General features: G+C 49.2%; 1 protein-coding gene across 7 annotated transcripts in view; it reads right to left on the bottom strand.

Annotated features, from left to right (window-relative positions):
* The window catches only part of iqsec1b (IQ motif and Sec7 domain ArfGEF 1b), a 446,158-nt gene extending 438,768 nt beyond the window's left edge, over positions 1-7,390 (bottom strand). For 6 of the 7 annotated variants that reach the window (XM_069939805.1, XM_069939812.1, XM_069939810.1 and 3 more), the window contains exon 1: positions 6,837-7,390. In XM_069939805.1, coding sequence (XP_069795906.1) covers positions 6,837-7,090 — 254 coding nt within the window. In that variant the 5' untranslated portion in view covers positions 7,091-7,390. The remainder of the gene's footprint in view (positions 1-6,836) is intronic. The other variant, XM_069939808.1, reaches the window with a different exon arrangement.
* Between the last annotated feature and the right edge of the window lie 6,918 nt (positions 7,391-14,308).

Here is a 14,308-nt window from a genome sequence, read left to right as displayed (position 1 = left end):
TATCTCTACTGTTAAGGACACTCCCCTTGGATATAACTGTATATGCACCTATTGTCTTTCATTATTGTACCATGAGTTTCTGCTAATAAAAGCCATGATTATTGTTTGACCACTTCGACTTTGTCTTCTTCATCAACTGGCACTTCATTTTTATTAGCAGAAATGGATGCAGCATTCGAGCCAGAGTGGCTGATAATCGACCAGTCTGCCCCGAGGGCCAGAGAAATCTTCAACCACTGGATTGCTTGTTTCGATTACTACATGGTTCGAAACAACATGGTCGACGAGGCGATACAGTGGGGTCACCTGAAGTCTCTGCTGGGTGAGGTCCCTTTCGCCATAATGCAAGGAGCTACCATCTGACTATAGCTCAGGAATGTATGACTACTTACTATGCAGCGCCACGGAATGTGGTGCTTGCTCGACACCAGATGCTGACTAGACACCAGAAACCCAGGGAAAGTGATGCTGCCTATGCACTGGCTCTCGACTCACTGGCAAACAAATGTGATGTCAGGGCAGTCAATGTGCAACAACACTGCAATGCCTTGAAGCTGGATGCTTGAGTCAACGGGATTGACTCCAGTTACATCCGACAGAGGCTGCTGGAGACGGAGCCCTTAACCTATGACCGGCCAGTCATTCTAGCCAAAACACTGAGAAGTGCCATGCGGTCCAGTGAAATGCTAGAAACCGAAAAGGAAACATCCAAGAGTGCTGGAACCCCGAAGGAAAGAAAAGGGTGAACTCCTGAAAAATGCTACTTCCGTGATAAGAGCTGGCACCCTAGACAGAAGTGCCTGACTCAATTTGATACCTGCAGCTATTATGGGAAACTCGGCCACTTTGCTAAAGCGTGTAAGGCGAAAAGTACTCCCACTGATAAGAAGAAGAAGAGAAGCACCAAGAAAATGCATCCTGGAGCTGCAGGAATGGAAGACAACTGTGAAAAGGGGGAATATTCAGACGAGCAGGCTGAATTGACTTCAAGTGATGGCGAGGAGAGATCCCCTGTGATAGCTCAATTGACTCCAAAGCTTGGGGGATGTTAAAACTGGAACGGTCGACTATGAAGGGGAGGTGAATGGTGAGACTCTAGATTATCTAATAGACTTGGGGAGTGCTGACAGCTACATCCACGAGAGAGTTGCCAGAGCCTTAAATTTGCGGAGATATCCAGCAAACCGAAAGATATCGATGGCTTGTAGTGAACTTACAAAAATTGTACGGGGCAAGTGTAAAGTTACTTTAAATTTGCAGGGACATTGCCTGGCTGATGTGTGGTTCTTTATTATGCCAGAGCTCTGCACCCCTGTGGGTTAGATATTCAATCTCAGATGAACACTGTAGTGTTAAATTTTGGTGGGCCACTACCCACACTTACCATCCCCCGTGCTAGTTACTGCGGTCTGTCCTCATTAAAGATCAAAGTTCTCTCCCTTTTCTTTTTATATTTTCTTTTATCCCCCAAGTGTCGGCTGATTGCCACTAAGAGCCGTTCTTACAGCAATGAGAGTTGTGAGTTTATTAAAGCTGAGACCCAGAGATTGCTTAAAGAGGGAGTAATTGAAACCAGTAAGACTCCATGGCGAGCCCAGGTGGTAGTTGTGAAAAATCACACTAAGAAACGACTAGCTATTGACTACAGCAAGCAAATCAACCATTACACTAACCTGGATGCCTACCCCCTGCCACGCATCAATGAAATGATTAATCAGATAGCGCAATACAAAGTGTACTCCACTATCGACCTCAAAGCAGCTTACCATCAAATCCCCATTAAAAAAAAAACGAACAACCCTATACAGCCTTTGAGGCTGATGGGGGGGGGGGGTTATACCAGTTTAAAAGGGTACCTTTTGGAGTCACTAATTGTGTGTCAGTGTTTCAGAGGGAAATGGATAAGATTGTCAGGACATATGAGTTACAGGGTACATTTCCCTATCTGGATAATGTCACTATCTGAGGGAAAACACAGGCTGAGCACAACTTAATGAAATTTTTAGCAACTGCTAAAGAACTCAACCTTACATTTAACGAGGAAAAATGTGTGTTCAAAGCGACAGAGCTACCCATTCTGGGCTACATTGTCTGCAAGGACAAAATCCGCCCTGACCCGGAAAGAATGCCCCCCCTTAAGAAGTTACCATCCCCAAACTCAGCAAAAGCCCTTAAAAGGTGTATGGGATTCTTTTCCTACTACTGCAAATGGGTTCGGGACTACGTCACAAAGGCACACCCTCTGTTTGACACTAAATCTATTCCTCTCTCTCCAATACCCTTGAAGGCTTTCGAGAGAATTAAAGCTGATATTGCCAAATCTGCACTCTCGTCCATTGACAAGGATGTCCCATTCCAAGTGGAAACTGATGCCTCAGATTGTGCCTTGGCAGGAACCCTTAATCAAAAGGGCAGACCTGTGGCATTCTTCTCCCGCACGTTTCACGGACCTGAACTTAAACATCCTGCCATTGAAAAAGAAGCCCAGGCTATTATTGAAGCTGTTCGCTACTGGAGACACTTTCTAGCCAGCAGAAAACTTATTCTTGTCACTGATCAGAAATCTGTAGCCTACATGTTCAGTACTAAAAACAAAAGTAAAATCAAGAATGATAAGATGGCACGCTGGCGAATAGAACTCTCAACTTATAATTATGAGATCGAATACAAACCGGGCAGGTTAAATGATCCCTCTGACGCATTGTCACAATCTGCTGCTGGTGCTCAGCTGGAGGGGCTAAAAGAAATCCATAGCAGACGGTGCCACCCAGGAGTCATGAGATTCTTCCACTACACAAGGGCTAACAACCTTCCTTAGTCTCTGGAAGAAGTCAGGAAAGCTGACTGTTTGCGCAGAATGCAAACCGCAATACTTCAAAGCTCCAGGGGCCACTCTCATCAAGGCAAACCGACCTTTTGAGAGGATTAGCTTAGATTTTAAAGGGCCGTTACCTTCCAAGAACACAAATGCATATTTCCTCACTGTAACTGACTAATATTCCAGGTTTCCCTTTGCGATACCCTGCCCTGATGTCTCGTCAGTGTCTGTCATTAAGTCACTTGACAGAATTTTCAGCATTTTTGGTTTTCCCAATTACATTCATATCGATAGAGGCTCAGCATTCATGAGCGCTAAACTGCAGCGAGCCTTGCTATGAAAGGAGGTTGCCACCAGCTGTACCACGAGCTACAACCCACAGGGCAATGGGCAGGTTGAAAGGGCTAATGCTACAGTCTGGAAGACTGTTAATCTTGCTTTAAAAACAAGGTTACCCTGTTACCCGGTGGCAGGAGGTGCTGCCTGAGGCACTACATTCTATTCGGTCTTTATTGTGTACTGCAACAAATCAAATACGACAGGAACATATGTTTGCCTTTCCTAGGAAATCAGGAACTGTTTATCTGAGCCTGGAACCATGCTGCTGAAGAGCCACGCTCAGGTGTGTAAAACAGACCCCTAGTCCAACCAGTTCAGCTTCTGCATACTAACCCCAACTATACTCGTTAAATTCCCAGACAGGAGTACTGACACTGTACCCCTAAGAGATCTGGCCTCGCCTGATTCGCCCGTTCCTCGCACCCCTACTCAGAGTGAGCCTAAGAGGTTGGACTCACCCCCCCCACCCCCCAGCCTGTGATCCCTAGTCAGCTTTCAGATGGCCAAGCTGAGGCTCCACTGCCTCACGCTGGCGATTCTGGAGCAGGAGCCAGTCCTTCCCACACTACAGACCCAGGACCTGTACCAGTTCCCAAGGTTGCAAAGGAGCAATCTGTTTTGAGACGAAGCACTAGAATTTATAAACAACCTGATAGGCTGACATATTCATAAAACATCTCATTATATTTTGATTGCTTGCTAGATACTGGCGTTTTTTGGCTGTTAGAGTATCTGAAGGCCAAACATGGTATCCATGTATCGCTTGCTTCAGTCTTTCCTAGCAGCTGTCCTTTTGATTTTAACCCTTCTTCTGCCGGGGGGGGGGGGAGACTGTGGTGAATGTCTGCCAAGCTGCCTGTCTCCCCCCTCTGGCGAGCCTTGCTGTACTAACATTGGCTGTGCATTATCTCTACTGTTAAGGACAGTCCCCTTGGATATAACTGTATATGCACCTATTGTCTTTCATTATTGTACCATGAGTTTCTGCTAATAAAAGCCATGATTATTGTTTGACCACATCGTCTTTGTCTACTTCATCAAATGGCACTTCACCTTCATAAATCAGTATTGAGTACAGAAGTTGGGATGCTATGGTGAAGTTGGACAAGCCATTGGTGAGGCCATATTTGGAGTAATGTGTGCAATTTTGGTCACGTAACTACAGGAAAGATATCAATAAGATAGAAAGAGTGCAGAGATTTACTAGAATGTTTCTGGACTTCAAGAACTGAGTTACAGGGAAAGGTTGGACAGATTAGGACTTTATTCCCTGGAGTGTAAAAAGAATGAGAGGAGATTTTATAGAGGGACTTAAAATTATGTGGGGTATAGCCAGAGGAAATGTAGGTAAGCTTTTTACACTGAGGGTAGGTGGGATACAACCCTGACGACATGGGTTGAGGGTGAAAGGAGAAAAGTTTAGGGGGAACTTCTTCACACCCAAGGAGTGGTGGAAGTGTGCAAGGAGCTGCAGGCTGAAGTGGTCAACAAGGGCTGCTCCTGGTTCAGCACAGACTAGAAAGGTGGAAGGACCTGTTTCCATGCTGTAATGGTCTCTGGTTCTACTGGGTATCTGTAGAATTTTTGCTTTGGTTTCAGATTTACAGCATTTTAGTTCTTTACTGCTGCCAGAATCATATCAGACAAAGCAAACGTTGTTCAGAGTACAATTAGGAAAAAGATGCTGGAAATACTCAACAAGCCGGTCAGCATCTGGGGATAGAGAAGCAGTTACCATGGTGGATGGGGAGATGGATGACCTCTGAGCACCCAAAGTCGCATTCCGCGGCTCTAACGCGAACTGGGGCGTTTACCCTGCAGGGCCTGAATGCGGACCACCCAAAACTTCCGAGGCCAAGTCACTGAAACGTCTCTGCCAACGCCATCTTCGGGTTCAAAACATGGCTCTTCCCCCCCCCCCCCCCCCCCCCCCTCGACCGCCGGCCCTCGCCGCCACTGCGCACGCGCGCCGCTGCCCCGCGGGCGCGAGCCCGACGGGAGGCGGCGTTCGTAGGTGGCCGGAGACTGCAGTTCACGCCATCTGCGATGAGCAAATGCAAGATCCCCGAAAAGTTGTGGTTGTAATCCAAAATTCACAGCAAGAAGAATGCAGCCAGCCCTCGTCGTTCCGAGCCTGTCAGGGAATAAAACGCTCGGGCTCTTGCATTTTCCTTTTCACTTGAACGTCCCATTAGATGCCTTGTGATATCCCAATCACTTCTGAGTCGGCTTTTGCTGATGTTCATATTGGAATTGGAACAAAGCTCGCTGCAACTGCACTCATTGCAGCCAAATGGCATTTACCCTGCGGTCATGTATCGATCTCGCTTACAGGATGGCTGGATTGATGTTCTCCGAATCAGTGTACAGGTACCCATGCGGCACCATGTTCCACACCATGAATGGGTGGACCACGGTGCTGCACTTACTATTTTACTGGAAAGAGAGAGAGAGAGAGAGAAAATCCTCGGGCTCACTTTAATCCAAGAATCATCAAACCATTCAAAAGGAAAAGTGTCGCTGGAAAATAGCAACGAAGAATGCTTCCTGTTTGAAGCATTTTGACACTTAAAAAAAAAGACAGTCACAATTTGTGGAAACTATCAGCGTCTTTAATCCAAGTTATCCCATCCCTGATCTTCAGCAAACACCAGGACAGGCACGCCTGGTACATGAATTCATCAAGGATGGTTTAAATTGCTGAAACGAGCAAATCTCAGTTGTTTACTGAGAAGGGGACCTTTACACGAGAAGGGCTGAAAAGTATTGAGGCCACTATTCCACGAGTTCAGATACTAAAAATATCACGGATTACAGATTAACTCGATCGACTTATCAGGATACCATCCGAAAGACCCAGATGCCGCAGATGGTGAATAATACCAGTTTTACTGAAACAGTGCTTTTAACCTCACTTCTGAAAAAAGCAAACAGAAAGTCCTCTTCGCTTAAAATGTTATTAAATGCTTCGCGTCCATTGATGGCTTTTTTTGAATCTTTACGTTGTCTTCTATTTTAGTCTCACGTTACCTTAAGTACTTGGACAACTAAGAGTAGAAGATGTTTAGGTAAGAACGTGTTATTCTGAAGGGAAAATGAAACTGAATTATATTTGGTGATTAATTAACAATCACATTATTTAAATCGTCACTTTCCACTTTGATTTGTGCCTTTCAGGGGGTTTCTTCCTTCCAACTCGATCTGTATTCAAAGCCCACACTGCCAAGATATAACAGCTGGAACCCTATATTAAAATGCAGTAGTTTCACTTTGCAGCCGTTTCCAAATAGGACAAGTCGAGAGCACAGTCATATGATCAGTCGTTAAAGGAAATTGCCAGATATTCATTAAAATGACCCCACCAGAAAAATATTTCAGAGCAAAAGCTGAGACTTGATTTTCCAGGGACTGAATCTGGACCCATACAACTTAAATCAGAACATTTCACTCCGTTCCCCTGGTCGATTCGTTTCACACCCGCTTTAGTATTTAAAAATAAAATCTAGGTTTCTCATTCTAACTGTTCTCATAAGTCCTGTTCTTAAAGGTGTCAAAAACATTTATTATTCATAGAGCACTGAATAGCTGGCACTTCGAACTTGCATTGAACAGCCAGTAACCTGGAATAACGGGCAAATGTAATGACACGGATAAAGCATGGAGTATTATCAGATCTTACTTTTCTTGCTTCAAGTCCTCTTTAATTGATGCCAGAGGCGTATAATTGGCGCTCTGCGAACGGCAAGTGGCCAGATGCCGCTGCTGTTCCTCTTTGAGCGAGACGTTCTCCTTCCACAGCTCGGCCACTTGCTGCTCCAGCTCCTCGATGCGTTTCCTCTGGTTCTCCAGCAACTCTTGCTGAGTCTCGATTATTTTATTCAGCTCCTTCAGATATTCCACCGCCCGGTTCGGGTTCTCTGCCGCGCCCTCCATGGCAAGCACGCACGCCGGGCAGAAGTTCGTTCGCCCGCGGGGAAACAAATCACAGCCTTGCCTTAATGCCGAGGTAAACACGAAACGCCTTTTCCCAGCTGCTCTCCGCCATTGTTGGCATTGCACGGAGTGAAGGAGTGAGCGTGGGGCTGGAGGGTTGGCCACCGCCGCATGCCGTCCGGCTGAGCTCAGTCTTCATCACACGTACAAGCCCGACGTGGTCTCACCAGGCAGCTCCGCTTCATTGAGAGCATTCGACTCAATTTCCGAAACTGTGACGCTTCTTGGAGAAGGGGGGGAAGAGAGAGAGAGAAAGGGGGGGGGGGGAAGAGAGAGAAAGAAAGGGGGGAAGAGAGAGAGAAAGGGGGGGGAAGAGAGAGAGAAAGGGGGGGAAGAGAGAGAGAAAGGGGGGAAGAGAGAGAGAAAGGGGGGGGAAGAGAGAGAGAAAGGGGGGGGAAGAGAGAGAGAAAGGGGGGAAGAGAGAGAGAAAGGGGGGGAAGAGAGAGAGAAAGGGAGGGAAGAGAGAGAAAGGGGGGGAAGAGAGAGAAAAGGGGGAAGAGAGAGAAAGGGGGGAAGAGAGAGGAGGGGGGAAGAAGAGAGAGGAGGGGGGAAGAAGAGAGAGGAGGGGGGAAGAAGAGAGAGGAGGGGGGAAGAAGAGAGAGGAGGGGGAAGAAGAGAGAGGGAGGGGGAAGAAGAGAGAGGAGGGGGGAAGAAGAGAGAGGAGGGGGGAAGAAGAGAGAGGAGGGGGGGAAGAAGAGAGAGGAGGGGGGAAGAAGAGAGAGGAGGGGGGAAGAAGAGAGAAGAGGGGGGAAGAAGAGAGAGGAGGGGGGAAGAAGAGAGAGGAGGGGGGAAGAAGAGAGAGGAGGGGGGAAGAAGAGAGAGGAGGGGGGAAGAAGAGAGAGGAGGGGGAAGAAGAGAGAGGAAGGGGAAGAAGAGAGAAGGGGGGGAAGAGAGAGAAAGGGGGGGAAGAGAGAGAAAGGGGGGGAAGAGAGAGAAAGGGGGGAAGAGAGAGAAGGGGGGAGAAGAGAGAGGAGGGGGGGAAGCAGAGAGAGGAGGGGGGAAGCCGAGAGAGGAGGGGGGAAGCCGAGAGAGGAGGGGGGAAGCCGAGAGAGGAGGGGGGAAGCCGAGAGAGGAGGGGGGAAGCAGAGAGAGGAGGGGGGAAGAAGAGAGAGGAGGGGGGAAAGAAGAGAGAGGAGGGGGGAAAGAAGAGAGAGGAGGGGGGAAGAAGAGAGAGGAGGGGGGAAGAAGAGAGAGGAGGGGGGAAGAAGAGAGAGGAGGGGGGAAGAAGAGAGAGGAGGGGGAAGAAGAGAGAGGAGGGGGTAAGAAGAGAGAGGAGGGGGGAAGTAGAGAGAGGAGGGGGGGAAGAAGAGAGAGGAGGGGGGAAGAAGAGAGAGGAGGGGGGAAGAAGAGAGAGGAGGGGGGAAGAAGAGAGAGGAGGGGGGAAGAAGAGAGAGGAGGGGGGAAGAAGAGAGAGGAGGGGGGAAGAAGAGAGAGGAGGGGGGAAGAAGAGAGAGGAGGGGGGAAAGAAGAGAGAGGAGGGGGGAAAGAAGAGAGAGGAGGGGGGAAAGAAGAGAGAGGAGGGGGGAAAGAAGAGAGAGGAGGGGGGAAAGAAGAGAGAGGAGGGGGGAAGAAGAGAGAGGAGGGGGGAAGAAGAGAGAGGAGGGGGGAAGAAGAGAGAGGAGGGGGAAGAAGAGAGAGGAGGGGGAAGAAGAGAGAGGAGGGGGAAGAAGAGAGAGGAGGGGGAAGAGAGAGAGGAGGGGGGAAGAAAAGAGAGGAGGGGGGAAGAAGAGAGAGGAGGGGGAAGAAGAGAGAAAGGGGGGAAGAGAGAGAAAGGGGGGAAGAGAGAGAAAGGGGGAGAAGAGAGAGAAAGGGGGAGAAGAGAGAGGAGGGGGGGAGAAGAGAGAGGAGGGGGAGAAGAGAGAGGAGGGGGAGAAGAGAGAGGAGGGGGAAGAAGAGAGAGGAGGGGGAAGAAGAGAGAAAGGGGGGAAGAGAGAGAAGGGGGGGAAGAGAGAGAAAGGGGGGAAGAGAGAGAAAGGGGGGGAAGAGAGAGAAAGGGGAGAAGAGAGAGGAGGGGGGGCAGCAGAGAGAGGAGGGGGGAAGCAGAGAGAGGAGGGGGGAAGCAGAGAGAGGAGGGGGGAAGAAGAGAGAGGAGGGGGAAGAAGAGAGAGGAAGGGAAGAAGAGAGAAGGGGGGGAAGAGAGAGAAAGGGGGGGAAGAGAGAGAAAGGGGGGGAAGAGAGAGAAAGGGGGGGAAGAGAGAGAAGGGGGGGAGAAGAGAGAGGAGGGGGGGAAGCGAGAGAGGAGGGGGGAAGCCGAGAGAGGAGGGGGGAAGCCGAGAGAGGAGGGGGGAAGCCGAGAGAGGAGGGGGGAAGCAGAGAGAGGAGGGGGGAAGCAGAGAGAGGAGGGGGGAAGAAGAGAGAGGAGGGGGGAAAGAAGAGAGAGGAGGGGGGAAAGAAGAGAGAGGAGGGGGGAAGAAGAGAGAGGAGGGGGAAGAAGAGAGAGGAGGGGGGAAGAAGAGAGAGGAGGGGGGAAGAAGAGAGAGGAGGGGGAAGAAGAGAGAGGAGGGGGAAGAAGAGAGGAGGGGGAAGAAGAGAGAGGAGGGGGGAAGAAGAGAGAGGAGGGGGGAAGAAGAGAGAGGAGGGGGAAGAAGAGAGAAAGGGGGGAAGAGAGAGAAAGGGGGGGAAGAGAGAGAAAGGGGGGGAAGAGAGAGAAAGGGGGGAAGAGAGAGAAAGGGGGGGAAGAGAGAGAAAGGGGGGAGAAGAGAGAGAAAGGGGGAGAAGAGAGAGAAAGGGGGAGAAGAGAGAGAAAGGGGAGAAGAGAGAGAAAGGGGGAGAAGAGAGAGAAAGGGGAGAAGAGAGAGGAGGGGGGAGAAGAGAGAGGAGGGGGAAGAAGAGAGAGGAGGGGGGAAGAAGAGAGAGGAGGTGGGAAGAAGAGAGAGGAGGGGGAAGAAGAGAGAGGAGGGGGGAAGAAGAGAGAGGAGGGGGGAAGAAGAGAGAGGAGGGGGAAGAAGAGAGAGGAGGGGGAAGAAGAGAGAGGAGGGGGGAAGAAGAGAGAGGAGGGGGGAAGAGAGAGAAAGGGGGGGAAGAGAGAGAAAGGGGGAGAAGAGAGAGGAGGGGGGGAGAAGAGAGAGGAGGGGGAGAAGAGAGAGGAGGGGGGGAGAAGAGAGAGGAGGGGGGGAGAAGAGAGAGGAGGGGGGGAGAAGAGAGAGGAGGGGGGAGAAGAGAGAGGAGGGGGGAAGCAGAGAGAGGAGGGGGGGAAGCAGAGAGAGGAGGGGGGAAGCAGAGAGAGGAGGGGGGAAGCAGAGAGAGGAGGGGGGAAGCAGAGAGAGGAGGGGGGAAGCAGAGAGAGGAGGGGGGAAGCAGAGAGAGGAGGGGGGAAGCAGAGAGAGGAGGGGGGAAGCAGAGAGAGGAGGGGGAAGAAGAGAGAGGAGGGGAAGAAGAGAGAGGAGGGGGGAAGAAGAGAGAGGAGGGGGGAAGAAGAGAGAGGAGGGGGGAAGAAGAGAGAGGAGGGGGGAAGAAGAGAGAGGAGGGGGGAAGAAGAGAGAGGAGGGGGGAAGAAGAGAGAGGAGGGGGGACGAAGAGAGAGGAGGGGGGGAAGAAGAGAGAGGAGGGGGGGAAAGAAGAGAGAGGAGGGGGGGAAAGAAGAGAGAGGAGGGGGGAAAGAAGAGAGAGGAGGGGGAAGAAGAGAGAGGAGGGGGGAAGAAGAGAGAGGAGGGGGGAAGAAGAGAGAGGAGGGGGGGAAGAAGAGAGAGGAGGGGGGGAAGAAGAGAGAGGAGGGGGGGAAGAAGAGAGAGGAGGGGGAAGAAGAGAGAGGAGGGGGGAAGAAGAGAGAGGAGGGGGGAAGAAGAGAGAGGAGGGGGGAAGAAGAAGAGAGGGAGGAAGAGAGAGGGGGAAGAGAGAGGGGGGAAGAAGAGAGAGGAGGGGGGAAGAAGAGAGAGGAGGGGGGAAGAAGAGAGAGGAGGGGAAGAAGAGAGAGAGGGGGAAGAAGAGAGAGGAGGGGGGAAGAAGAGAGAGGAGGGGGGAAGAAGAGAGAGGAGGGGGAAGAAGAGAGAGGAGGGGGAAGATGAGAGAGGAGGGGGGAAGAAGAGAGAGGAGGGGGGAAGAAGAGAGAGGAGGGGGGAAGAAGAGTGAGGAGGGGGGAAGAAGGAGAGGAGGGGGGAAGGAGAGAGAGGAGGGGGGAAGGAGAGAGAGTTGGGGGTGAGGTGAGAGGAGGGGGGAAGCAGAGAGAGGAGGGGGGAAGAAGAGTGAGGAGGGGGGAAGAGAGAGAGGAGGGGAGAAGAGAGAGGAGGGGGGAAGAAGAGAGGAGGGGGGATGAAGAGAGGAGGGGGGAAGAAGAGAGAGGAGGGGGGAAGAAGAGAGAGGAGGGGGGAAGAAGAGAGAGGAGGGGGGAGAAGAGAGAGGAGGGGGGAAGAAGAGAGAGGAGGGGGGGAAGAAGAGAGAGGAGGGGGGAAGAGTGAGAGGAGGGGGGAAGAAGTGAGAGGTGGGGGGTAGTTGTGAGTGGTGGGGGGTTGTATGAGTGAGGGGGGGGAGAAGAGAGAGGAGGGGGGAAGAAGTGAGAGGAGGGGGAAGAAGAGAGAGGAGGGGGGAAGAGAGAGAGGAGGGGGGAAGAAGAGGAGGAGGGGGGAAGAAGAGAGTGGAGGGGGGAAGAAGAGAGTGGAGGGGGGAAGAAGAGAGAGGAGGGGGGAAGAGAGAGAGGAGGGGGAAGGAGAGAGAGGAGGGGGAAGGAGAGAGAGGAGGGGGGGAGGAGAGAGAGGAGGGGGGAAGCAGAGAGAGGAGGGGGGAAGCAGAGAGAGGAGGGGGGAAGCAGAGTGAGGAGGGGGGAAGCAGAGAGAGGAGGGGGGAAGAAGAGAGAGGAGGGGGGAAGAAGAGAGAGGAGGGGGAAGAAGAGAGAGGAGGGGGGAAGAAGAGAGAGGAGGGGGGAAGAAGAGAGAGGAGGGGGAAGAAGAGAGAGGAGGGGGGAAGAAGAGAGAGGAGGGGGGAAGAAGAGAGAGGAGGGGGGAAGAAGAGAGAGGAGGGGGAAGAAGAGAGAGGAGGGGGAAGAAGAGAGAGGAGGGGGGAAGAAGAGAGAGGAGGGGGGAAGAAGAGAGAGGAGGGGGGGAAGAAGAGAGAGGAGGCGTGCAGACAGAAGGGGGAACGCTTCAACTTCGGGTTATGCCTCTCGAGGTCCCATCAAGTCATGTCAGTAGAATGAGGCATTTCTCCCAACAAAAAAATGCTGAGAAAATATGGGTGGCAGAAATGGTTAAAAAAAAAATCACACTGCAAACTTCGAAACGCAACCCCGTGTAATTGATTGTCCGGTTGCATCTCGTCGGGGAGCGACGCTCGCTTTACTTTCTCTGCGCGCTGACTAAGCCGTGATGTGGCCAGGGTTAAGGGATTAATGTTTGGTTGAAGCACGAGGAGAACGACAGCTATTTGTTAATTTTATATATATATATATATATATATAAAGTGCCTTGTGACTGTTTGCTTCCGGCGGAGAGCAATTTGTCGTGTGTCTTTTGGAACAAGTATCTGGAAGGCTTCTCCCGCAGTGTCATCCTCCCTCAAGTGTTGCCTAAAGTGTGAGCCAAGGTTTTATCCATTAGGATTTGAACCTCGAAACCTTTGGCTCAACGTGACGAGTCCGATAATCCACAGATGATAAAATCGCTGATGGTTACATATTTAATGACATCTTTTGTTAAGGAAACGGTGTGGTGGGGCCTTGAAAGTAATTGAAATGTCATGAAACTATTGTGGTCATAAGGCCACAATATCCATTATGGGCCTTGAACTTGTGCCATTCAGAGCATTGGGGATTTGATTTTTTTTAAATGGTCAGATAACTAAATGAGGCTAGGGCATACTTAACATCTCATCCAAAATAATGAACCTCCAATCTGCCCTGCATTGGATTCCAACCAGTTTTTAAAAGATCTGGAGTGGAGTTTGAAATTTCCAACTCAAACCTGAAAATGCTACCATTACCTTGAAAAATAACCTTGTTTGGGTTCGAGTTACATTTGGGGCTCTTGCTCGCTAAAAAAATCTTTAACAAAGGTCAGACAATGATTTATTATGGCTGAGACCAATGTAGAAATTAAAATGGAATTGATTAAGTACTTGAAACTGAAATATATTCAAGGATATTGGTAAGAATTGCAGAATGATATTTGACATGGTAGTTTGGTTGAAAAGCCAGTGCTGGCTGCTGAAGCAAATTATCTCTTTCCTGCAGTTCTGTGATTATACAGAAAATAAGTGTTAACTTTGCTGTAACATCACCCAAAAGTGAAATCTTGTCAAGCATTATATCATGTTTTAATAAATAGTTTGACAGTTTCCACTAAACTGTTACATATTAAATATGGCTTTTTTTAAAAATCTGTTCTGATAATGAATCACTGAAGATCTTTCCAGATTTGACTAGTCTTTTGCAATTCATGAATCAGAAACATTGCATGACAAAATGTAATGAAATGGCATGTGTTTTGGGACCTTGGAACATTTTCTATTGCAACTGAACTGCAAATAATTTGGTTCACTGAAATGTTATCCTTTATTGAACATTTTTCCAAGGTTAAACAAACAAGAACTGTAGATACTGGAATCTTGAGCAAACAAAGAGCTGGATGGGCTCAGCAGGTCAGACAGCATCTATACAAAGAAATGGTCCATTAAGGTTTCTTGTTCAGACTCTTTTTCTACAAGTATGGTTTGACTATTGATTCTTTCTAAATATTTAAAGTGAAAAGGGGTCCCAACCCAAAACATTAACTGTCCATTTCTCTCCATGGATGCAACTTGACCTGCTGAATCCCTCCAGCCTCGTTTTTGCTAGGTTATCTGAAACTTTGTGAGTGAAGGTTAAAATATAATGTATAACTCTTCTCAAACATGTCATAAAATACTTGCAGTGAAAATAGTCTTTATTTCCAGAGTTATGTGCTCAGCAAAATATTTCAACACAAAAATATTGTGGATGCTCAAGGTCAAAACTAAATAAAAGTTGGATATACTCATTTAGAAACAAAGTTATTGAGTTGAAATGTTTTTTAAAATATTGTTTATTTTTAAAGAACTTGTACAAACCAAAAAAAGTACAGTTCAGTGTATGGACTTAAACTAAATAAGGTGTCCTGTACAACACTTTCATAAATTAAATAATATCCATAATTCATATTCTAAATATTATCTACCTTTTTAGAAAAATAATAATAATGCAAAAAAAGTAAG

Source organism: Narcine bancroftii, chromosome 5, assembly GCF_036971445.1.
Source record: "Narcine bancroftii isolate sNarBan1 chromosome 5, sNarBan1.hap1, whole genome shotgun sequence".
NCBI classification, from domain to species: domain Eukaryota; kingdom Metazoa; phylum Chordata; class Chondrichthyes; order Torpediniformes; family Narcinidae; genus Narcine; species Narcine bancroftii.
Note: the sequence above shows the minus strand (reverse complement) of the source record. Positions and strands in the feature narration are given on the sequence as shown.